Source organism: Halichoeres trimaculatus, unplaced genomic scaffold (genome assembly GCF_033239565.1).
Source record: "Halichoeres trimaculatus isolate MK-OKI-2021-1 unplaced genomic scaffold, fHalTri1.1 fHalTri1_scaffold_22, whole genome shotgun sequence".
In the NCBI taxonomy this organism is placed as follows: domain Eukaryota; kingdom Metazoa; phylum Chordata; class Actinopteri; order Labriformes; family Labridae; genus Halichoeres; species Halichoeres trimaculatus.
In genome coordinates, this window is record NW_027437200.1 from 10,030,076 (window position 1) to 10,056,522 (window position 26,447).

Here is a 26,447-nt window from a genome sequence, read left to right on the forward strand (position 1 = left end):
ACAAATTAGAAGCTGTGCTGTAGGTAATATTTTCTCAAAGATTCTCAGGTTTGAATAAGCAAAAAGTTGAATCCTGCAAAAATGACTCCAGACCAACTTTTGTTCAACATAAAATTAGAGCTGTATAAAATCAACCTGAAAAAAGCGTGAATTCTTGCATCAATGCGGCAAACTGACAGATGTTTTGAGATAACCACCTACGGAGATGCAAAAGACGACAGACAGAAGAGAACAAAGCTGAGGGAACAACGTGAGCAGTAAACACAGACGGAGTGAAAAAAGCTGACAAAAAAGGAGAAGAATAGAGAAAAGAGCAATAGACAGAGTGATAGTGCAGGCTTCCTGTCAGCTCTCCTGTGATTGGCAGTTCAAAGAACTTCAAAGAGAGAGGTAAGATATTCAGATGTGGACACATTATGTTCAGATTACAGCGCTGTAATAAAGCACTTTTTGTCATTCAGGCTATTCTTCAGTGAGTGACAGAAGCAGCGTCTGCTTGTTTCTCTACGATCCATCTTTACGATTCGTCTCTGACTATCACCTGTGTTCCTGCTTTCAGCAGAAAATAAATATATAACACCAACAGGATCATTTTCAGCAGAGCAAATTTACCTTCTTTGTCCACATCCATCATGGAGAGGTAATTATGAAGAAGACAACGGTAGAAAGCTATTCAGCAGTGACAGGCTCCAGTGTTAATGGGAATGACCTCAAGTAGAGACGGAGGAAGGATGCAGAGGAACATTTCCAGTTCCTGCTGTCTGTTTGTAAAGTTATCATGTATCAGATCAGAAAGAGAAACTGAAGAAAACTTGCGGACTTTTATGCCTCTGAGTTTATTCATTAAGAGGCAGATGTAACGTCAGGTTACTGATACAACTACTCATTTAGATCGCTGACATGTAAAGATGCTTAAAGATGTGTACATGTATTTAAATGTAGACTTCAGGGCTTTAAATACATGGAGTATAATATGTAACACCTTAAAAACATAAAGTATTGCTGTGTCTGTTACTTTAGGTAAGTAAGCCAGACTGTAAATGTCAACACGAAGGAAATATTTGTAACAATAACCATCCATTGTTACTTTACCAGGACAGATAAGGGCTAATTTATAAACTTGTCACTTTTGGAAACTTTTTCTTCATGAAACTTTCTAGACTCTTACTTCTTTGTAAAAGAGATTTTGTACCCCATGGGAATATTGTTATAGAACAAAAGGAAAATAAAATAAAGAACACCTGACAGATCTGAAAGTATTGACCTTTTTCTGCCTCTTAATTTAAGATCATGAAACATGTAGAAGGTTGCTCTGAGCACAAAAATATCAGATGAAGTAAGTCATACTGTTATCTACTTTCATCTTCTTTTGCAGCAGCACGTCTCTGACATCAAGGTTATTATACTGAACAAAAACTAAAAAAAAATTGAAAATGAGAGGTGAAAAAATATTTTCCTTAACCAAAATCAAAACCAAAATACAATTAAAAAAAGGCTTTATAAAAAATATGACTGACTGAAATTAAAAAACATTAAGATAAATTGAAATTAAAGAGAAAATGTCATCATATGTTCATACGTCAGTCTATCATAAACATAAATTTACTATTTTTGTGGGTTTCATTTTTTTTCTTTGTCCACTAGCAGAGCATTAATGGCAGTGAAAGTTGTGAGGAAGCAGCAGAGCCCAGCAGGGATAACTTTGAGTATGACTGTCTCTGATGGGAGCAGGTGTCTCGCAGGGGAAGGTGATAAATTATGCAGAATAATTGTAAAGGTGAAAAATCCCACTTATTCCACTTGTTTCCATTTAAAAACCTCACCCAGGGAGGCTAACCTAGCATGTCTCGTCAAGGTTAGGGAGAGCGCTTGGCACATTTCCCTTTTTTTTTTTTTTTCTTTTGCACATTGCTCTTTCTGGTATTTTTGAATCTCGGCCCTGACAACCAGTGCTGCCACAGTTACTAAAAAAAGTAATCCAATTGATCACTGCTGATTACAGATTGCTCCTTTAAAAATTAACTTAGTTACTTTACTGATTACTTGATTTTAAAAGTAACTAAGTTAGATTACAAGTTACTTTATTAGTTGCTATCAGCAGCTACCGACGACACTTGTGGGATTCGACTAAAATGAATAATAATATGTGTCTTGTTTTAAAGTAACATGCAGACATTGGTAGTTGTAAAACGTGTACTTAACATTTCAAAACAAAAATATTCATTTCATACATTTTGAATTTCAAAATACAGCTCAAGAAAGCTTTTAAGGTACTATTTTTAGTACACTACAGCACTGTTCAGTCAAATTTTAGAGTTTAATTATTTTCTTTTTAAATTCTTTGTTTTAATCTAGTTTGTTTTTTATCAGTTTCATTTTTTGTTGAAGCTGTATTCTGTTGATCCTGTATTTGTAAAATAATAAGCAAACTAAATGTTGCTGGAGTGTGAGCTTACATAATCCTCAGTACCCTGCTTGGGGCACCACAGTCTGAAATGTCTGGGCATGCCCCTGCTTGCCACCACGTTGTAGCCTATGTTATGTTGCTTTGCTCCTCAACGGATGGATTTGTGCTAAACAGAGGGTTCAGCTCATGGAATAGAGGGAGTAATAGTGAAAGACAGGTCTCACCTTTCCCCAGAGTAAAAGTGAAACAACTTCTCAAGCGTTTATGTCTGCAGTGCGCTGATCTCTTTCTAATTGATTCCTAAATGTTTCAGTAAAGGATCTTAAGTAAACTGTCAGCACGGAGTGAACAACGAACCATAAGACTGTCATTTCGAGCTGACAAACTCAAAACAGTGACTGTGTTTCCAGCTAGAAAACGCACAGATTACTTGGTCAAATCAGAGTAATGGGTTACTTAGTAGCGTGTTACCGGCATCACTGCTGGTAACTATCAGAAACCCTAAAACTTATACTCAAAGAGATAGATTAGATTGATGGAGATCTGAATCTGCTCATAATGGCTCTATTCTATGGTATATAGAGTGTAATGATGATTTTGTAGGGTTGTAGATAGACTTTCATTCATTCTATGGCTATTCTAAAGATTATTCAACAAAAACAACTGAAACCTTTTAAATATTCCACTTGGTCTTATCATTTGACCATCACTGTATATCTTTGCTTCTGTTCTGCCTCTCCATCCAGGTTTCCCATTAAAGAGGTTGAGCTAGCCAACTTCCCCTGAGGCCAACATATTACTACTGACAAGTACCTTGTGCAAGTGAAATAACCCTTTAACCTTCTCTGGGGTTATGGATCAGTTGGGTCAAGGGGAAAACACAGGGCAAACTGTTGGTTTAAGTCAATGCACAGGAGGAGAAGTGGCCTAAAGCAACACGGTCTGACAGAACAACTCACATGAACTGTTTTAATATGAAGCTCTTCTACGAGCTACACTCATCCATTCACGAATCCCAACAAGAGGGTTAAGTATCTCTGCCAAGAACACTTCAGCTTGTGCATAATGACGGACAAGCCCCCAACCTTCTGACTGAGAAATGACCAGCCCAACTTCTGAACCACAACAAATCATCCTGATCGATAAGTTTGACAGATTTAAACCCCTCTCCCTGACTCTGGGCACAGCAGCTTCAAAGTCTTTAAGATTAGAAATATCATCCAGTCAGGTTGTTTAAAGAAGTGTAATATTAATCCAAACATACAATATTAATGACAGAGAGAATTTGTTTTTGTGCCGGAGCGTGTTATCTTATTTTAATCAGCAGTCTGTCTCATGTTTCAGTGGATTTCCTCTTAAATCACACATCTTTAATAAGACATCACTGAATTCCTCCCCAGCCTGTGAGAGTAAATATTCACAGGCCTCTAGCTCAAACTTTACACAACACACAAGAGCAAAGCTTCTCATTTCCTCTAAATACTGTCGGTTTTAACGGAGGAGCAGAGCTGGAGCGGGATTTAAGGAAAGGTCCGCCTACCTTCTTCTTGTTGGTGGGGCAGATGTAGAAGCTGGTCACCACAATGGTCGTCCCTGGCATCAGGTTGAGTTTGGTGTACGTGGTGCCATAGTCAGAAGACCTGTACGCAGACAAGAAAGGAACTCTTAGACACAGTTGTGATCATTTTATTATGTCATGGTCTCCCAAAATCTAGATTATGAAAATGAGGAAAACAGATTTAAAAATTTCTCCTTCAAACTCTTCGTATGGTAGGTATAAAACCAAAGGCAGCTCCGTGAAACACCTTTTCACTGACGGCGGGAGATTAAATCTGCAGAAAGGCCCAGAGAGGCTGACCTGCTTATTCCCTCAAACTCCCCTAAAGGCACCATATCAGCTCTCTGTTCATCATATTACCACTTTGCGGCGCACGCTCCGAGCTCAGTGACAAATCTGGATCGGCTGGACAACCTGTCACTGCCGCGACAATGCAGCCTGAAAGCGGCCTCGGGCTAGCAATGAAGTACTAGCCAATCCCCAAATCTGGCAGCTTTAAGAGCAGGTACAGCCCATTGTTCGTATGTATGTGTATGTGTGTGTGTGAATGTGTGAGATTGATCGCTTTAGCTGCTGGATTGTTTCCCCAGTCCGGCTCAGTCACAGCCGCCGAGCTGAGTGAAGGTGATTGTTTGTGACAGAGTTTGAAAAATGGCACAAGTTCCAGCTTGGCAAGGCTGTAGAGAGGTGACCGAGCGCCCGGCGATAATTAATGTTTCACTTTCCTGTCAGGAATAAACAGAAGAAAGACTAATCCAGGAAACATTCCCCTAAAGCTCATCATCCAGGCACCGAGGTGAGGGGACGAAAGATTGAATATAAATAAGATATTCCTGCATATTTTAAGCATATTTTGGATATAAACAGCTAATAAGGGCAGAAAAATTTGGAAATGCTCCAGTAAACAGCCCAGGCTGTAGTCAGTGCAAAAGCATTGTTTAATGTAGTTATTCAAATAGTTTTCCTCCTCCTTGTGTAGAAATAAGGAGAAAGACTATACTTTACAATGTTGGCTTGTTTGATAAGGACATGACCTTTGTGTTTATGTATTAGTTTTACAAAGCAAAACACAACAGCAGGACCATGCAGCTAATTTATCCAATCACAACTTGTCCAGTAAAGTCACATGATTTTATCCACAGACCAGATGAAACTCATGAATCTTAGAAAAAAGAAAAAAAAAAGTAAAAAAAATCCTAAAAAGATGGTTTCAGATCTAAAGACACAAGGATTTTTCCTAAAACCTGCAGCTTTTCATTGTTACAGGTATTACTCTTATCCAAGCAGTCTGCAGCCATTTGAGACAGAAATGCAAGAGCTGTTTCTGAAAAGCATCTCACCTCAACTACAGGATATCGCTCTCTGCAGGAATCCTTCTTCTACTGTTTGCAAATACAAATAAAGGTTGACGACTTTCCATTGGCCGTCTTTGTCTCCAGGGATTTTGTTGCAGCCAACAAGCTGACATTTCCAACACAAGCACCAGAGTGAGAAACAGGAACATCTCCTCTGCTCTCTGGTTCTTTCTGTTTATCCTCTCTTCTTCATTTATTTTTCATTTTAGCACCACAAAACCAGGCACAACCTCAATGTTTTTAAAGCAAAAGGATTTAAACTTAATGTCCAGAGTCCAAAAAAAACACAAAATCCAAACAAAAACCCCACAAAGTCCATCACAAGAAACACTGAGATGCCAGAGGGAGGGCACAGGAACTGACACAGAAGGGGAGACAGAAAGTGAGGCAGGTGTGACAGACACAGGTAGAACTCATGAGGCTCATCAAAGGATGCGTCTTAATGTGTTAATTTTGTTCTATTTCTTAGTCGCCATTTTGGAGACTGTCCCAAAGCGATAATTGCGCTCAGAGGAGAGAGGAGAGAGGATGGAGGAGACTGATCAGAGGAGCTATGATTGAGAAAACACAGGAGCTGGCTTTGCGGAAGTCTTTTCACTGACAGACACGCCCCCATTTAGGATATCACTCTCTGATTGGACGCTGCAGCAGCTCAGACTTCTCCACATTAAAACTTCTCAAACACAACAGAGTTTAATGAGAAAAGACGAGCTGAGGACAGGCACTGAGGATTGTTCAGAAATGGGTCATAAATCTGGTAATGGAGTGTTTGTTGTGAGTTTAAAGCACAAAATACTGAACACAACCATCATGAAATCAATATAACAGAGGATTAATACTGAAAACTGATTGATAAATATCTTCCTGAGACACAATAAGGTGGGTTATATTAATAAGCTTCAGAGTTCACGATCAGACGTGCTCTAGATAAAGGCTAAATAATTCATAAATAATCTGATAATGACGCATTTTACTGGTGAAGTGATCCATGAGCTTCTAAACAGCACATAGAATAAACAGAGAGCAGGTTTTCTTCATGGTAACGTGTTTGATAAACAGATCAAAGGATAAAAGTTTAAGCAGAGTTATTACAGCGCACATGTGCAGACACACAAACAGCTGTTAGAGCTGACTGACAGATGATCCAGAGGTGATCAGCTGATGTCGTCATCAATGAAACAAGTCGCTTCATGTGACGCTCCTGAGGAGAGGATGTCCCATTGCTCTAAAAACCAATCTCCTCCATCCTCTCTCCTCGTGTCTCTCCTTTATCTCTGGTGGGAGGGACTAAGAGGCAAGTGAACGACACAAGTGGAGGAAGGAAGGATGGAACTCTGGAGCTTTGAGACCCAAAGAGGAGGGAAATGCACAAGAAGTAAAGCTTAAGCAGGCACAGAGCGTGCAAGAACTCTAAAATAAAACAGGAAGCACTTTAAAAACACTACAGAAGAGACACACAAGGAACACAAGACAGGAAGTCATGGTTTGAAGACTACAAAATGTCACAGGAAGAAGAAACCAAACCAGACACGCAGTGAGCAAGAACCTCAAAATAAAACAGGAAATACAACATATTTGCCTATAATACACAAGTGAAAGACATGAAGTTAAGTTAAAAGACTACAGAATAATACAGGAATGAAACAATGGGGCACCAAGTCAACATGTCCTCTGACCACTTAAAGCTCCAGCTGCCCATTGACACTCTGATATCAGAGGCTGCTGTTTGCAAAGAGCATCAGTATTAACTAGCACAGCCACCAGGAGATTCAGGGTTTAGGGTCTTTTCTTAGGGTGCTTCTACATGTGGACATCAGAGATAAAAACCCCAAACGTCCAGACACAACCACCTCCACCCTGTAAACTATCAGTGCTTAGTCTTTGATATCCGATGACAAAATCCACAATGTATGTGGAAAAAATCAACAGAGCATCAATAAAATATCAACTGTTCGAGATAAATAATACAATATTTCATTTTATGTAGTGTGTGCGTGTCTTGGCATCTTTCTGGAGCTCTTTGCAGAGCTAACAGGAAAGAGAAGCTGCTGTGTGGTGGTGGTTTGGTGGTGTGAGGGTTCAACAGGAGGGAGTCTGGAAGAAGAGGTGTTGATGAAAGAGAATGATGAGCTGGCACGTCAGCCTGGTTAAGGATGAGAGGATTTACTTCTTCACGCAGTGGGCCATCAACCACTGATAGACACACACACAATGACACAAAGCCCCGCCAAGCCGTGCAGCAATCAGCTCTCCCAGGGTGCTCTGGTGCAGCTGGAGAAAATGGAGTGGCATTGCAGGGGTGGGCTATTTCTCAGCGAGGAGCTGGCAAGTGTTTTCATCTTCCTGGCTGGGCTGTGTGAGGTGTTTAACCCGGGATCACTCAGAGGACGTGGACAGATCTGAGGTGATGGCTGTGTTAGTAACCAGAGCTCGGTGCTTATCTCAAAAATCCACTTGTGGACGGAGTAAGAGCCCGATGGAGAGCCCACAGGGAGGCTGGATCATCAGGGTGTAAGAGCAGGAGCAATGCTGAGCCGTCAGATTCAGCACTAATGAGTCAGGACGAGGAGGAACCTGAGAGTGTTTAGGTGTGGATTCACATCTTTTATTCTCTTTGTTTAACACACTTTAAAGAGTAATCCTGCTTTACATCAGCGGGAACTTTAAAACAGGAACATAAAGCAGCATTAAGGCTTGTTAAATTAAATACAAGGCTTTCTTTATGAGTCGGAGCAGAGACCATACACTGTTAAAAAATGCCTCACACAGTCATTATTTAACATACACGCTGCTCACTCCTGTACAACACTCTGTTCGAGTATGCACAGCGTACTCTGTGTGTCTGTGTGTCTGTACATGATAACCAGAGGTAATATCTGCCTGACACAGCCTCCCCTCTCTCACTCTCTGCCTGTTACATATTCATAGCTCTTCATTAGCAGGATTGTAATGAGTGGCCAGGGTCAGGGTGGGCTCGCTGCCCAGAAACACTTCTCAACATCTGGATGATGACTTTTCAAACTCCTTACTCAATATTTCTGTCGTCTGTCGACGGCTGCTGCCAGGGAAGCTGCTCATTTACATCCATCTTAGTGTGTGTGTTCAGGCTAAAAGGTGAGCTGGTTCATTTAAACGTAATGACAGGGATCACACACACACACTAACACACGCTGTTATTCTACTCACTTAAATTGTTATTACAGCTTAATCCCATATTTTCTGATGGATGCTTTATTTCACTGTAAACATGACGTTATTGCGAAGAAATACTATCTTTTACCACAAGGTGTCAGTAGTGGTATCATTACACCAATGTCTGGCTCTAAATATCCAAATAGGCTGGTAAAACAGAGGCACTTAGTATAAGACTATTGTCTAAAGCATTTAGCTTAGGTTTACCTCCATGTTTAAAGTCATGTGTCATTGTTTTGAGTGTGTTTTACGTTAAAAACAATGCTCACAAGCACTTTCGTGGTGTAATAAGTTGGCTATGTCTAGCTCAGTCAAGACAACATGTTTTACGTGTTCTGTGGAAGATATTAAAAACATGTTTTGTGCATTGTTGCTAATTGCAGTATCTCGTTTACTTAGCTCCTCTAGGGGCCTCCCTACAAACAATTTTCGGTTCCCAGAACACTCCGATTACATTAGCTCTAAGTTGCAATTACGTTCCCAGAAGGTTATGTTTGTTGTTGTTTTAGGAACCCATGGAAAATTTAGTTTACATTCTCTAAATGTTTGATGGTTGATTCCCCCGACATTCCCCTAAAAATATCCTAAAGTTATAACCTCTAAAAATGTTATTTGGTTTTATTTTGGTTGTATTTACATCCCTCATCATTCCCCTAACCTTTGGGGAGCATTAGTTTTAGTCATCTTTTGGTTATACTGACATTTCCCCACAACCTTTAAAACCACTTCAGCTGGAGTTCTTTTGCTGTAGGGTTCGTACTTACAAAGTTTATCTTTTAAACCAGTTCTGAATTATAAAGCGTATTTGATTTTGCACAATTTGTTTATATAATAATGGGATGCTTTTCTTAAGACTTGGGTCATCTACTTTAGTTCAAGTAAAAAAAATAAATAAATAAAGATGCATTTGGCGTTAATGCAGCTTTTTGTCCAGCATGTTTATATCTAAAACAGGTTTCCACTCATTTCAGACAAGTGTTTGCAGAAAATCTGCCAGGCCGTTCAGATTGTCTGCATTGTGGCCATCACAAGAGCAAATTTCTGTCACATTTGCACTTGTAGACGCAAATAATAAAGACAGCTCTTATTATCTGTAACTGCATTGGCGTCATTAATTGTGTATAAAAGCCACCTATGCAAAAAAGAACCCAATGATACCAAGAGTTTAAGAGTCATAAATCCATCTTGCCCTCAATAGAGAACTTCCTTGTTGTAGGTTTTATAATGAGGTGAAAATAGTAATATAGTAGAAAATTCGCAAGTAGATAAAAAAATTGTCATCGCTAGTTCCTGATCTTAAAATAACATGAAGAAACCAACAGTTCAAAACCAATGTAGTATTTATCATCAGTTCCACAAGAGCAAAAGTCCTTGTGGAGCCGTAGGCCAGGGGGGTATGAAATGAGCAGTGAGTAAGCAGTAGGAGGTGGAAACTACAGATATCATCAGCCCAAGCATACAGCAAAAATGGTCAACAATGGCATAAGCAGCGAACAGAGAATCTCTAATAATTACAAATCTCCTGCAATGGAAAAACTGTAGGTGCCTAGTGACAGGAAAGGAGAAAAAGTGGAGAACAGAAAAAATGTATATATTGCGCAGACACTGCCTTACTGAGGTGACACACACATCAGGAAATATTAGGAGCCACTTGGCAAACCATCAACCCCAAGAAGACTCAAGAAGTGCAGGAAAATCTTTAAGTTTCCAATCTCACTTCACCAAATTTCACATTTCCTGTGGTCCACAACTAAGGATTCAGAGGGTTAATAAACATAGAGTTACACACAGCCTCAAAAGAGCAGAAAAATAAAACTCATCACTGACAAAAGGACTTCATGAGCTAATCAGAGCTGCAGAATTGCACTTTGATCCAAGGCTTAATTTATATTTTATTCATGCAATACAATTAATATCAGACCTTGGACTTCTTATTGTAGAATTTATTATTTACATCCCTAGTCTACATCAAAAGACGCCCTTCAACAATAAGCAGCAAATCAATACACAAGAGTAGAAAAATGCCAAATGACTACCGCCACGGAAAGTTAAATTTATTCACAATTCTTCCCTGATTCACGTGGATTCAGCTGGTGCAGCTTCCAAAGAAAAATCATCTGGAATCATCTTTGAAACAAATAAAGTGTGGCATCTCATGTGAAGAAGATAAAAACAGAAAGAAGAAACTGTTGGCATGCAGGCGGAGGAGGAGCAGAGTCAGGGGGCGATGGAAAGACATTTCACCACTAATAAGGCTAATTCAGGGGGCCGGGTGAAAAGTCAGCAGCTCGGCACCTTATATGGAAAGAATAATGATGTGGAGTTAATAAGAGGGCTCATTTTGTACTGTCTGCCATCCAGACCTTTGGATTAATAGAGTGGTGGGGAGTGATTGTAGATTAATGAGGAATAATTACTTTGAAACAGAGCGGGGCAGAGGAGGGAGGGGAGGAGAGACGGGTGAAGGCTGGAGGAGAGAGCAACAAAATGTAATCTGTTTCACTGAATACAAAATGCACATCAGGAGACGAAAATATCACAGCAGCACACGAATGAAGGAGCTAACACTTCTGTGCCCTGTTAGGTTTCAAGTGTTTGCCTTCACTGAGTCAAACTTTTTCAAACATGTATCTGAAGTTTTTATGGTGATCCAGCCTCGGGATCTTTGCATCATCACAACATGGATGCAGAAACCTTCAGCCTGGGCTTAAACAAGTTACTTTAGACACAGACCATTAGACAGAGGCCACACGGCTGAAGTAATAACAGAGCAGAGAGAGAGAAACCAGGAGAACGGCGGGGTTTAAAAGGAGGGATAAAAAAAAACAGACCTGGAGGAGTGTGTGAGAGTGGATGTGACAGAGACAGACACTGTGGGTAAAATTGTATTTTCCCTGATGCGCTCGAGAAAACAGAGAATGTGGAAGCACTTTAGGTCGGCGACAGGTGCTGATTCAGATTTAATGTCCTAATATGTCAAGGATGCTCCCAGCACCTGACATCTCAGGGAAGACAAATGGAGAGCGTCAAACGGACGGTTGGGATGAGACAGAATACAAAATATAGACAAAGAGAAGATCCGGCAAAGTAAATTTGAATTGTGCATAAAACTTTTGATTAGTATTCCAACAAATCTGGATTATTCAGATCACAACAGAGTGCAAAAAACTGGGTCTGAAATTAATGTACACCACTCTAAACACTGAGTTTGTGAGTCATTAAAAACGAACAAATCTGATATTTGACTTTCTCCAGATTTTCACTCATTCTGCATTGGAAGTTCATTCTCAGACAGAGGTTTAAAAACACCAGTGTGAGAAAAACAGAGATGTTATAGATACTATAGGGGTACCAGAGGGACCATATAAAGCCTAGAAAAAGCTCAGTACTCCATGTCAAGACTTAAAGGTCAGTGAGAGATGTCAGAGTTGCAGATTCAGGTTGAGAAGCGTGTTGCACATAGAAAAATTCAAAAAGACCCTACAATCTGTGAATACCATGAGGATCCTTCAAACGATGTAGATCTTGAGCATTTTTGATGCTCCTGGTGTCAAAATACGTAGTTTTTGTTCCAATCTATGGGAATCCAGATTTTAAAATCTGTAAAAGTTTGTCTCAGATAAGATTGATACAAGTTTTTTTTTTTAAAACATGACCTATAGGGTGCTGGATCACCTGATCGTAGACAGAAAATTGGATTTCCTTCTTATTCTGATTAAACCTTTAAACAATTGGACCCAGGGGACAAAGTCTTGACATGTTGGCAGTACTGAGGCTGTCTGGAGCCGTCACTTGGAGTTAGGCCCAGACAGCCGGGCTGTTAGATCTGACATGGCTCATCAGGCTAACTAACAGTCTGGGGGGTGGTCTGGAGAGAATCCAGAGTCCTGAGACAGACGAAGGATTGTTAAAACACTGCTGACAAAGTGATGAGCTATGAGAAAGATCGTCCTCTTTGCCAGGGTATCACTCAGCGTCGGGATGAATCCGTGCCAAACTTTGTCCGCAGCAGGTTAAAGCTCGAGTCTTTAGCCTTCGTAACTATCCATCTTCCTTGTATTTCTTTGAGGAGGCGCTGGAATTAGCGGGGAGCAGTGTTTGATTTATAGCAGGAAAAGTACTTTCCATGACGAGAGTTAAAATACTGCTATGAAGCGTCTCCATTAGTGTTAAAGCAGATTTACTGACGTTTAAAGCAAATACCATCTGACATCCCAGCTTTCAACACATGCATAGCCATTTTTTTCCTCCTTAGACAAGTAAACTCACAAAACAAAGATTCACGAGACGTCTCTGTGAGCCTGACACAATGAACCACTGAGGTATGATCCCAGCTGCTTCACACATGGACAGGCTGTGAATGCTGACCTCTTTCTGGCTCTGCTTTCCAATCGACCATCCGGACCAGCTGCAGCTCTTTTTCACACATCGGCAACACCTCAGTGCCATCTATCTGTTTATTTTCACAGCAGAGCAGCGGTTATAAATGGTAAAGCTCACAGAGTCTCAGGTGTAGCCCGGACAAAGACTTTATGGCCGTCTGCTCTGGCCTGATTGTGTCAAAGTCTGCCTTTATTGACTGCAGAATGGAAGTCAGAATGATAGACTACGCCGTCCAGGAAATCCACATCATGTCTCAGGCTGAAAAACGACTGCAGAGTTGTGAAGGAACTTTGAAAATAACTGAAAATGCCAAAAACGAAGTTAACCTTGCTTCCACGAGACATTTCCAGCCGTGGATGTGACAATAAAAAAGAGGGACAAACAGATTGTAACACTCGATCAGATGTGAAAGCCTCTAAAAACTGCAGCTTTTCAGAGAAAGGTGTGAGGCTGTGTTGAAAGGGAAACAAAAAGATTACTGTTGAACTTCTCCCGGCCTTGAAATGACAGGAGCTGTGGTGTCTGGCACGTCGGTAACAACTCGTGAAAGGGCAGAAGAGGTTAGAGAGTCTGCAGAGATGCAGGAAACAAACAGAGAGGATGTCGTGTTTACTTCAACCTGAGGAGGAAAACTTCTGGAAATTTGTTCTGGAGCAGCAGGTCAGATACTTTCAGGGAATTCACCAAGATTTCCTGATTTAAATTCAATCAATGAACACTTTTAGCATTACACAAAGTCATCTCAAGGATAGGGGAGTGTTTGAACGTGTTTAAATGTGTGATTTCTCGTCATTTGGTAATGGCTTGACTCATTTCTGCAACTTGTCTTTAAAATTCTTCAGAGCCATTGGACTTCTGTCTAACTTGAGTCCTGTTTTCTTGCATTAGGACTCAGAAGGTAGAAAGAAACTCAGGTAAATATATTGATATGACTGTTTTAATGGTGGCGTACATTTCTGATACACTGATAAACTCTGCTCTTGCACTCAAATTTGTTCTGCGTATGCGCGATCCGTGAAGAACAGCGAACTCACCCATAAACAAACAGGAATAGTCTGATTGGTCAATATTAGTCGGCCTTTTATTGGTTGATCCACAAAACAAAATCGAGAGTAGACAGAAATCTGTGAGCAGAAATTCCCTCAGCGCAAGAGGAACAACCCGAGTGTGAGCGCAGGAAATCTGCGTGAGCAGCATTATAACGGAGCATGAGGACACAGTTTGAGCATGCGCAGAGCAAATTTGAGCACAAGAGAAATATCACAAAATCTGAGCATGAAATCAATGAAATACTGCTCTTATATCAATTAAAAATGCTATCGATTTAAGATAGAAAATTCATTCCATACATACTGGATATGTAAAAGAACAATGGTTGCAATGGAGTGGATAATTCCTGGGGAATTCTAGTTAAAAACAATGTTAGTTTTTTTCCAAACTGTGTGTCATAAATCACATGTGTGAACAATTCCAAGTTTTTTCAAACCTAAATAGACTTAATAAGGAGAAAAACCTCAGGCTTGAACAGACATCTGTCAGGGATGAGCCCAGAGAAGTCAGGCAGACACTAAATTGTTGTTATAGCATGCAAACAAAGATATTATTAGTTAAAGAGATACAATTATTCAGTATGAGTTGTTTTGTTGGTTTAAATTCTGATTAATGGCAGTTCAGCTGCGAGTATGTTTAATTTTTTTTTACATCTGCATTGACCACATGTAGCAGAATCAGGAAGTTCGTCCCTTCATCAGCAGAATGTGTTTTGCCAGTTAAGTTTCAGAAAGTATGGAGTGCAGTCTCTCTGTTTACAATAAAAGATAACAAGATTTAGACTCAAGGCAGTGTTGAGAATAACGGTGTTAGAACCAACGCCGTTACTTTTTCCAGTGACGGGTAAACTAACTAGTTACTGCTTTAAACATAACACCATTACTGTGAAAGACTGTGAAATGTGGTGCGTTACTGTTTATCCAACCTGGCTCACTCCAGCCAGACATTGGAGAAGAGATGCAAATAAAATGTGTGGAAAAGCAGCAGACAAATAGTAATGATGAGAACAATCATGTTAACACGTCTTTTAACAAAGAGCTGATACTAAAGGAAACTTTTCAGCAACAAATATCACACAGATACCAGCTGTGAGGTTTGAGTGTGAGACACCAGTAGTTGACTTGTTTTAACTTGAAAAATCATTAGAGATGACAGGACCATACTCAAAAATAAGGGGTTAATCTGGAGAAATTATATGTTGAGAGTGGAGCAGGAGGCAAAGTTTAAAAGAGGGAGAATCCCTCCTAAATGAGGAGCGTTGGCAGGCCTATCCGACCTGGATCACAGACACAGGACAGGAGCTGCAGATTTAATATGCACAAGAGCCGAGCACAAAAACTGACTTCTTTTGGAGAACTGAAGGTTTTTCAAAAAGTAACACAAGAGTTACTTTTCCTAATTACATTTATGGAGAGGTAATTAAGTTACTAATTCAATTACTGTTTGGGGGAAAGAAGCAAGTAACTGTAACTAATTACTTTTTGAAAGTAATTTTCCCAACACTGTTGATAGGTCAACACATAACTTGGATTTTGATGTTTTCCCCCCTTTAAACTCTCCTCAGTCTCCCTCCTGTTTCCATAAAACACCCTTTGAATTCTGAGTTCTGCCTCTGCACTTGGCTCCACTTTCCCAAAGTGCTGTTTACAGCAGCAGCTGAGGGCTCAGAGGCACCGTGATGTGTAATTTAGCTAAGAGGACTTTAGAAATCCAACACTCTGTTGTCCTGTACTGTAAAGAGTAGGAGTCGACACCTGTAGAGGGGGAAGTGATCAGAGCTGACAGCCACAGTGAGGATTCTCTCAGTATCAGATGAGCTAATGCTGCAGACGCTGTGTCTGTATGATGAGAGTAGATTAGCTCATTAGCATAACAATCACAGTACCTGGCAGCAAAGGGTGGGAAGAAGTGGGCTACGTTTCTGCTCGGCGTAGTCACTGATGCCTCGGCAGCAATTGGCAAATTGCATCTGGAAGTGCCTCCTACACCAGCAGCAGTCTGAGCATGTGGGCAGTTAGCCAGGATCCAGTGATTCATGCTGGGTAAGGGCTCTCCACAGAGGCGGATAACCTCTTCAAGTGCACAAAACCATTGGAGCGTATTCATCATGAGCAGACGCTGCCTGTAGAAGTTCACTTTCCCTCATGTTCAGGAGGAAACTACGTAATATTAGACATTTGTGATACAGCAGAGAAGACAGGAAGCATCAAGGCATAGAAAAGGTCAACAGCATGACCTCTTTTCTTTACGGCTGGACTGCGAGTCACTGGCCTCCTGTCAACTTTGATAACAACTTGTTTGCTTCCATTTGACAGAGCTGCTGAGTGAAAGACCAATAAAACCACAGGTGAATGTTGTCTTTGTCCAATGGCCTCTGCTTCCATCACTGCATGAAAACTACAAACTTTCAGTGCTGAAACTTTATACTTTTAGTACAAATACAAGTTTCATGTGCTATAGTTACCCTGCATGCATAATCATTCAGCAAGTTTGACGCCATAAAAGGAAATAAGCATCTATATTTAAAACACTAGAGAAAAACAAACTCCCAGGATCCCATCAGACAAACTTTGTCTCTCCCTGTGAGCATAATTAGCAAAAAAGTCCACATGAAATCATCACAGAGGAAATCTTTGAAGAGAATCTCCTGCAAACATCCAGGACTTTAAATAAGACGAACCCACACATCATAGCTGCGTCTATCAAATCTCCTTTTGTCATTCCAGCACTATTCCCAAACCACTTCTGCTGCATTTATCTATGCATACTGCCATGAACACAAAAAACTTCCAGTGAGCTGAAAACACTCGAGCAGAATCCATCCACGGGGCCAGCAGAGCTCTGCAGAGCTGATTACCACAACTACAAGAGTGTGGAGAGCACTTAACCCCAAAGTCAGAACCCTGTGACATTCACATTGGCTCCTTTTCACCAAGAATTCATCAGAGCACTTCAAGCCGTGTTCCCTTTGCCGTAAAGTCAGAGAACACGGAGAGTATTTGAGTTGTTTAATGACCGAGGCTTTTTACATGTATTATGATGGCTAAAAGCTCACAAAGTCTTTAAATTGCTGCAGCAGATTGATTCAAATGCAAAAGAGGCTGCAGGAGGAGCTGCAGAGTACTGCCCTGAGCAAACGCTGTGAATAAAGTACATCCACCGAAGGCCACTCAGATTGTTATTCTGCATGTTTGAAACTCCAGAGATGACTCCTGTAGAAGTCATAGCCTATTGTCGCCTGACTCATTCACTTTAGGGAGTTAACAGAATCCAGAACTGACTGTTCTACCCCTTTCAGATAGTTTATTAGATTGATGTGTCATTTTTGTTTCTGGTTTTTGAACTATCCTTTAATGCTATAAAACCTGTTGGAGCACTCGAGCTCCTATTTCACCTTTAAACTTTAAAAGAACCCCTCAACCATTTGAGCCAGCTCTATATCCAGGTACTGCAGAGGAAATCGCATGCAACAACATTTTAGTTACAGGTGATTAATGATGCAAGCTAGTCTCATTACTGTAACTCTTCAATGATTTGGACAAGAGTAGAAATTCAGACAATTGAACTTTCTGGGCAGGATCTCTCAACCCTCTAATGTCAAACTAGAAAACAAAAAGTCCAGGTGGTCTGTTTGATTCTTGGAGAAAACTTGTTTGTTTGCAGCTAAACCTGTGTAATTCAACTCAGATCTCATGTTTCGTGTGTAGAGAAGAATGAGCAGACAAGCCTTGAATTAAATCCACTTTTTCACCATTCAATCATCTCAATTCTACAAATGATCCTTTTCACCCTCTCCACGTTCTGTTTTGTTCTCCAGTAGCAGGCTGAGGCGCAGGAGCTCAAAAGAAGCAGAAAGACGGAGGAACGCTCCCCGGTTTAATTGCTTTTAGCTGAAAAACTAAAAAGATTTTTTTTGTCTTTGTTTCTTGCCTTGGGCGTTTGGAAAATACTCATCACCCTCACCCCAAAAGCCAATTACTGATCTCATTTACTGATCTCATTAAAGAGAAACAAATGCTGGCATACAGAGGTACTCCTTTAGAACTTCAGCACTCAGAGAAGGAGACAAGAATCCTAGTTTTCTGCTGTGTTTTGATCCAAGGATATGTAACAAATACTGAATGTGAAATCACTGCTGTAAGTTTATGACATTTTCCTCTTTTTAAACTAGAATCTCTTTGAAACCAGCAGACTTCATTAACAAAATCTAAGTTTGTCCTGCAAAAGACCAGAGCTCTGTGTCCTGACACAGGGATTGTTTGGTATAGTTGAACTGGCCGATGATCCTGATCACATCTGAGGTCAACATAGAAAAGCAGAAAAACTGATTAACAGTCAAAATCTGCAAAAAATAATTAAAAGAAAAGCTGAAATTGAGTCTTGATTAAAAACACATAGCCTGACGCTCTTACTAAATCCACACATAGAAGACTGACCTCCCCACCTCTGCACTCTGAAGAATGACCAACTCCACCCTTAACTAAAACCACATTCAGGCATAAGGAATTTTGTTCTTCACAATTGCTAAAAAAAAAGTGCAGCTCTGAATATTTTTCATATTTCTTTTGTTTTTTGGATCTTTTGACCCTCCACTTTTGGAACCATGGCTTAAGATGGAGCTGATTTTTGACCAAGTGTGTAATTATTTTGAAAAACAAAGTGTACGGCGGTAGAAGGGAAAAGTTTGTTGGATTGTTTTTTAGATGAAATGATGCAGAAACAGAACATCTGAAGCTCCTTCATTAACCGTGTTACACAAACTCCACAAAGCTCAGACCTGACTGTTTAACAGGACGATGGATCGATGGCGCCTGTACAGAACAACAGATTAATTAAGGCGAGCTGGTCTGAGTCTCTTTTCATCACCTAGGATCCCTCTGGGGGGGGGTTCTGACTTCAAAGACCAGCAGGATGCCCCCCTTCGCTCAGAGGCTTAATGCTGGGAACACGCTTTGCCTCTACCATCGTCTTTCAAACACAGTTTAGCACACTGCCTCACTGCTGATGAGTAGAATCTAAAGACAATGAGAAGTCTCTGATCTGCTGTGTGCAGCTCCTTTGGAATAATAACATCTTAAACCCACGTTTGGAACACGATCTCTTAATTACATCTGTTTCTCATGCGTGTTCCCCTGCTGTTCTTTGTCCCTGTTTGCCACTTTCACCTCCTTCAATCTCAGCACTTTGACCTGTGACCTTAAAGGCAGAAGCCTGACAGGAGCAGACGCTGACACGTGCCTGCATGTCAGAGGTGGGGTCTCCTGGGAGGGGCCACCAGAGATGGACCAATTTATCACAGTAACCAGCAGTGACAAGACCCCGAGACTCATCAGTCGCTGCTGAGCGGTTTTAGTGTGACTGTCGATAAGTCTGAGGTTACAAACACATCTGAGACTCAGGGTTAGTACATTTATTGTTACTTGACCCCCGTGCAAGCATTTTTTAAAACCAGATCCTACATATTTGGAAGTCTCTATGCAAAGAAGTAAGAATAAAATGCTTTTACCAGCAGCTGCATGATGTGCTGTAATGAGTCTAACATAATCCTGCAGAACAAACGTTCTCAAGCAGCAGGAAAAACACCACCTTCATCACTTGAAGGGGACATATCATGCTGATCCCTAAATTAATACTTACATATAATATAATAAATTTGAAAACAAGACCTTTCACCCCCTGAATTTTCAAAAAATGAGATATTGTATTTTTTCTGATATCCTAGAACGAGATTTGATGCCTCTGAAAATAGGTCATTGCCATTTGGCAGCGAGATTTCGACCTTCGTAATGACAAGAGGATCCTTTCTTTTTATTGGAGTGATCTGATAAAGCAGCTCCTCCTCTGTGATGTCAGTTAGTCACACAACCGCCACCGAGGGATACACCCACCAAGAGCCGAGTATAAATAAAGCTCCCTACTAGCTCTGGCTAACTTGTCTGAGTGCTAACATAGTGAGGAACTGACGGTAGAGGCGATCTTTAGACTACACTTTCAGCATGATGGATAAAACAGACAGAGAAAAGTGAAGGAGCAGGATGGAGCCCTGTTATAGAAATAGTTTATTGGTGAAGTCTGCCTATATTTCCACATATAAACTATACATGTTACAGTACCGGTTTGACTCACCACACTGAAGCGTCCTGAGATGATCTGTGTCGAGGTGGATTTTCTTCCTCCTGAGCTGCAGAACCGTCCGGGTCTGACTCGGGGTCCAATACAAAAGGACGTATCCTACACTCTGCCATTTTATTACCGCTATCAATGCCTTACGGTGAGGTTTTGGCTAACAGCAAACTCGCTCGGTCTGCTCCATTCAATGTGGCGATTTTGTAAATACTGCCATGCTGCAAAAACCGCCCCCTGGCTCTACCCCCTCCGCCCCTCTGATAGAACTGACCAATCAGAGCACAAAGGGCTGTGACGTTGCAAGGTTACTGGAGGTCATTCTCCAAACGGAGCGTTTCAACGAGTTCTTCAGAATGGCCTAAAATGAGGATATTGAGAATGCTATTGTGGGGAAATGAAGGAACTAAATGACTTGTACTGAGGGCAGAAATGCTTTACAGGTGTCCTAGTCTGGCATAGTGAAAAGGAGAAACAAGCATGATATGTTCCCTTTAAAGGTTTTTTTTTTCTTTTTTGTTCTAAGTCATGTTTTGTGTATCACAGAACAAGAAATGTGAAATTGTTCCTTTAAAGCTAATTTCTCACCACCAGCAACAACATCAGACATGTCTGTTCATCAGAATCTGCAGAGGTGGAAGCTAGCATACGCAGAATTAGCATAATAATACAAACAGACCAATTTCTGCCCATACTGAGTGCATTTCAGTTTGCATCATGCAAAGAAAGCAAACACACACACACACACACACACACACACACACACACACACACACACACACACACACACACACATTGAGCTAGGCAGACGCTGGTTGCAGTATGTGGGCTGATAACAGAGAGAAAGCTTCCCAAGGGGCCAAGCAAGCACACTGCTGTGGCTTCATATCTCCTAATCATCTGTCACCCCCTGAGACACACTCCCACACACACACACACACACACACACACACACACACACACACACACACACACACACACTCACACTCAGGGTATACAGTACATTTGCTTTGCGGAGTGTAGCTGCTCTACAGTATGCTTCGAGTTGCATTCTGTTGTTCTGTTCTGAGATTTGAACAGGTCTGTTATAGCCAGGGTTTAGGAAACAGCCACATCCTCACTAGAATTATTATCAGAGGTTTTGCTCCTTGTTTTTAAAGTCCTCACTCTCTGACATTTCTCTGTCTTAGTGTCTTGGAGACAGTAGAATCCATGCTCACTCAAGAAGGGATCCACCTGGACAGAAGCAAGTGGTGGTCGAATAACACCAGAGCTGTGCTGCTGTTATAGTTCAACAAGATAAAAGTCAGTATTTTTTCTTTCTGTAGTTAATTTTTTTTTCTTTTTTTGGACCTTTTAAAATGTGGTGCACTCTGAGTGGGATGATAACGCCACTTAATGGTTTCTGGAGAAGAGTAATGAAGCCCACAGATGGCCTCTGCCAAACTTAAAATGCTTGCTTCAAAAAACTTTTGGCTGAACTTAACGCCTGCTGAGAGGTGAATCTGAGGCTGCAGCCTTGAAGGAATATTCCAGGTTTTAATTAGTTGCATGTCACTGGTATTGGCTTCAACAGATGTCCTTTCAGATCGGCACCCTAAACAAGAAACTGCTGGAGAAAAATACACGCAAGCTAAGCTCCAACTTAGGCACTCATTGTTCTTCAGGTGAAAGTTATTTTAGCACTTTACTTTCTTTTAAAAAGTCAAGTATGTCCAAACCAAAAAAATGAGCAATGACATGCCCTTTGTAGCCGACACATGTCGACATCTTTATGATTAGAAGTGTACAGAGGTAAAGGTGGCTCAATGCACTGAAGGGAAAAATGTGAAGAAGCGTCAACGCTGACTGGAGAGCAGGAGGGATCTGAAAATACCTGGTGGTGCATGTGTGCAAACTGCTTCCAACAAACTGAGCCAACTACTTTCTGTCAGAAGTGAGACCAACAACTAAAATACACCATCTGGTCCAACTCCGCTCCATCACCACACCTGATCAGATAGGTTTCTGTTCAAGTCAATGTGTCAACTCATGCTGGATCTACTTTGTTGTGTATCAGATACGCAAGCCTCCCAAATTTGCTGGATGATCTGCGACATGTCAGTTGAACAAAAAACAGATCAAGTGGTACAGGGAGTCCTCCACAGAAACCACTTAAAAGGGTGAGCCTGTATTCACAAAGTTAAAAGTAGGTCTTGGTGATGTCATTCTTAGAAAAAATCTTAAAATTCCTCAGATTCTAAGATTTTTCTCAGAATTTTCCTGCAGTAAGATAAAAGTTATTCACAAAGGGTCTTAAGTATTGCAAGAGCTCCTAAGATGAAAAACTGTCAGGAGGAGGGGGGAGAACTTTTAAGAAGCCTAAATGTGAACACCTACACTGATTGTGCCAGCTGAGACAGCTGTCATCTGCTGATCCACCCACTAAACAGTCCGGTTCATGAGCAGATGAAATTCTACAACATTCATACAGCTATTAATATCAAAGAAACTGATGTCACACCCTAAGTGGTAGCCCACAAAACTGTTTAAGAACAACTTCACTTCTCCACTCTCACTTAGGGGTGCAACAATCGACTGCCAGAGTCTGCGCAGTAGAGACAATGAGGGATTCTGGGAGAATCTGAGTGGAGCTGGGTGACAAAAAAATATATATTTTTTTCTTTCGAGAGTCTAATCACTTCTTGACTCTACCTCCCGACATATTTTACAATCCCCCTAAAAAAAAAAATACACGAGAACAGCAGCTGTCAATCATAGTTAAACGTTACATAAAGCCTTGTTTTTAATCTCATATAACTACTGAAAACAAAACTCTTCAGAAAAAAAGAGGACTTGAATACAAGTCAGCCAAATATTATCTTCAAATCACCACAACAATTTGACGTGAGAAAACTTTCTCAGAGGTGTATTAATTTTTTAAAGTTTGACCACAGCCCATCTGGAATGACCGGAGAGATCGATTTTTCAATCTATACTGCAGCCTGCCACCAGGGGGAGCAGTTTTTGTGGGGACCTCACTTTGAGCCGAGGAAGTGGACGTCCATTTTTTTACAGTCTATGAATGCAACATGTACTGCATGTCTCACACTCACACGGAATGTGCATGCAAGAAGAGGAAGCGACGCATTGGTGTGTTGGGGGATGCACTCCCAAGTCTGCCTCTTCTCTTGTGCTGCGATCTCGGGACCCAAGTTCCCGCTGAACACTCTTTTATTCTCCTTCTCTTTCTGCCAAACCGAATTGCTTTTTTTTAAGGACGCCTGCAAACACAGGAAGTGCTGACAGCTGTGTCTGCATCCACCATTAAAACCAAACACATCGAGTAGTAACATGAGCAGCATGGACAGTAAACAGATCAATAAGCAAATCAGTATAATCGGTGTGTGAATGAGGTACATCAGCATGAGATAGAGTTAGTGTAATACAGTCTGATTTATGTAATCTGTTTTTACTGTCCATTCATTATTAGGAGCATGGAGCATTTTTCCCTTCATCTTTTCCTCTTTTCGTACCAACCAATCACAGCTTTCAGAAGACTGCGTCATACCGAGCAACAGGGTCAACCACATCTCATGGCTATGATAAAAATCTCTGTCTCCTCCTTGCTCAGAGTTGCTCTCAGAAGATTCCTGCATCACTCTTAAGCTAAGACTCCTTGCTAGGGATTTTAGGTTAAGTTAGGAGCTCTCTGAGAAGACTCTGGGAAACTTTGTGATTACAGGCCCTGATCTTCAAATAAAACAAACCATCCCAAACCAGTATCAGTGTCATACTGAATACGCACACACTCTATACTGGTACCATCACAAATCAGTGCTCTGCATGCAGGACAGCTGGTTCATGATGTTCCACGCCTTTCTCATTTAAGGGGCTGAACTGACTAGTATCCATGGTGGCTCATTCTAGTCACATGTAGCTCAACCACACTTAAAAAAAATAATAACTGGCATATCCCTTTACTGTGTGACAATCAGTCACTTAAGCCAACCCCTAAATTATGCAGAACTGTTGGGCTCAAATGTGATCAAGACTGACATTTAATCCAGCTCTCAAAAATAAGTTCTGAAAAAAAAAGTTTTTTATGAGTCAGCCTCAAGTGGACATTCAAAGAACTACAGGTCCATGCGTCGCAGCTTCATTATTCAGGAAGCCGTTCCTCCACAGCGTACCCTTCTTTGTAGTCTATTACTATGAATCATTGGAACTGTATTTCATGAAAATAAACATCGTAATGTGTTGAAGAAACTCCAACCTCTAACTCAGACTTCTAAAACACACAGAGAATCGCCCACTAAGTTATCATCTCTGGTGCTTAACCCCAGCTCCTGTTGGCTGAAAGGCAGGGTAAACAGGTTGCCAGCCACATTACGTGCAGCTCCTTGCAGAGACCTTAAACTTGAGTTTGAAAAGTACAACCATCTGATGCCATCAACGCTAAAAAGCATCACCATGAAGGACGTCCGCCTCCTAATAAATAAAATGCAGCTGAGATGGCTCTTAAACGTCCAAATGCCACACTGCAATGAATGTTTTTACGGCCTATAAAGCAATCCCTCCTCATGGGGTAATCTTTACTGCACCTGTTTCCTTCAGTGAGAGCAGAGAGAGGCTCGGAGTGTGCAACCCACTAACCTGCGCTGTTAAAACCTCCTCTGAGCATGAAGGAAGGGAGCACATCATTAAAACCAGTGTGGGACAGATTTGACCCAGAGGTGCTGCTGCTGACAGGAGCCGTACGACATTTCATGAACGTGCGCAAAAGAAAGCGGTGGTAGCTCGGTGAGTGGTGAGGCCGAGCCTCTCCAAATGTCAGTGCACTCTGTGTGGGAAGCAGGAAGGAAGTCTTTTATCATTATTTCATTCTGATGCAACTCTTTCCTCATTCTGCTCCAGGAACAGTGACAGTTTCATTCTTCTAGACACTCAGAAAAGATTCTCTGGTTGGAAAATAAATCTCATAAATCACTTTAATATTTTTAGATTCCCTTACAAAAACTTTTTTATTCCCTACATCTTTTTCATTTCTTCTCGGAATTTTTCCTAGAAAATGATTGAGATAGGGTTGGTATGATATGCAATCTTATATCAAGTCTCTGTGAGGTTATTTTGGATAAAGACTCAGTTTCCGATGAGCACCATCACCCAGTGAGGTAAAGTTGACTCTTGCCAGGGCGCGCATTTGTTTTGGAGAGCAGAACTCCTTTTTAACACTACTTTTGTTCATTCAAGAAAACTTCTCCCTGGATGCAAAGCAAAAAAGTAAAGTATCCATTTGTTACCATGAAGCGCTATTTTTTAAACATGATGCAAAGACTCCTCAGCTTCAGGACTGTATTCCAGCTTCCTAATTTCTTGAGTCATTATCAGTTACCTACGGAAAAAGCAGCTTTCTGTGACATTAAGTTCAGATTGTTTTGTTTTGTTGTTTAGCTTTGTTTTGTTTCTGTGCAACTAGAAACTGGTAGTTTTCCTCCACCAGGGTCTAAAACATCCTTCATATTGATCGATCTGAGAAAGGACAATAATTCCTCAGATAATTAGCTGTTGTCCACAAACAGACAGAAACTGATCTGCTGAAACTAATTCCATCACTTAGTGTACAGATTAATGAGCCTGCAGGCTTTTCACAGCCCTCCAGATGCTGTTGTTGCTCCCTCTCGTCTGTTGTCTCTCAGCCTCATACGTGTTTGTTTTCTGTCGTCTTGTCATCTGTATCCAGTCTCAGTGCTGGAATCAATCAGTGTCAGAAACAAACAGCTGTGACACTGGCTGGGATGAACATTGGTTTTACTAATTATGAGAAATTCTAATCAACATCTGGATTAAATAATGAACCTCCGAAGAGAGTAAATACAGAGTAAATGACTTAATGATGAGGAAGACAATCAGAGCGAACTGTGAGGGAAAACATCAGGGAAACAGTCTCTAAAAATGGATATTTTGCTTTAATTATATAAAACTCTGCATTCATTTCTCTAACATCTAACAGGAAATAAATCACTGTGGTCTTTGTCTAACAACAGATACCTCACTGTGCAGAAACACGTTCCAACTGCTTTGTCTTACCTAGGGATGGGTACTGAATTAGGTACTTTTAGTCAAAAGTACCGGGTATCGATTCACGTAAAATCAAAATGTACCATGTTTAAGTACCTCAATGCATCTTTAGCTGCGTTTCCACCAAGCAGTTCAGTTCAGTTAAGTACAGCTAGGTACAGATGTCGAAAGCCGCAGCTGTTAAACAATAGCATGACGCTGTAGCAGCGCAACACAGTTTACCCCTCTAATGAATCCAACGAAGTAGAAGGACGTATCACAGTAAACAAAGAGCATAGATGGAAGACATACAGCCAGTGGAAACGCCACAAAATGCGTG

At 40.9% G+C, this 26,447-nt stretch overlaps 1 protein-coding gene across 8 annotated transcripts in view; it reads right to left on the reverse strand.

Moving 5' to 3' along the window:
• sorcs2 (sortilin-related VPS10 domain containing receptor 2) overlaps nt 1-26,447 on the reverse strand; it is a 403,210-nt gene that overhangs the window by 211,341 nt on the left and 165,422 nt on the right. For all 8 annotated transcript variants that reach the window (XM_074699314.1, XM_074699319.1, XM_074699318.1 and 5 more), the window contains exon 3: nt 3,948-4,047. In XM_074699314.1, coding sequence (XP_074555415.1) covers nt 3,948-4,047 — 100 coding nt within the window. The remainder of the gene's footprint in view (nt 1-3,947; nt 4,048-26,447) is intronic.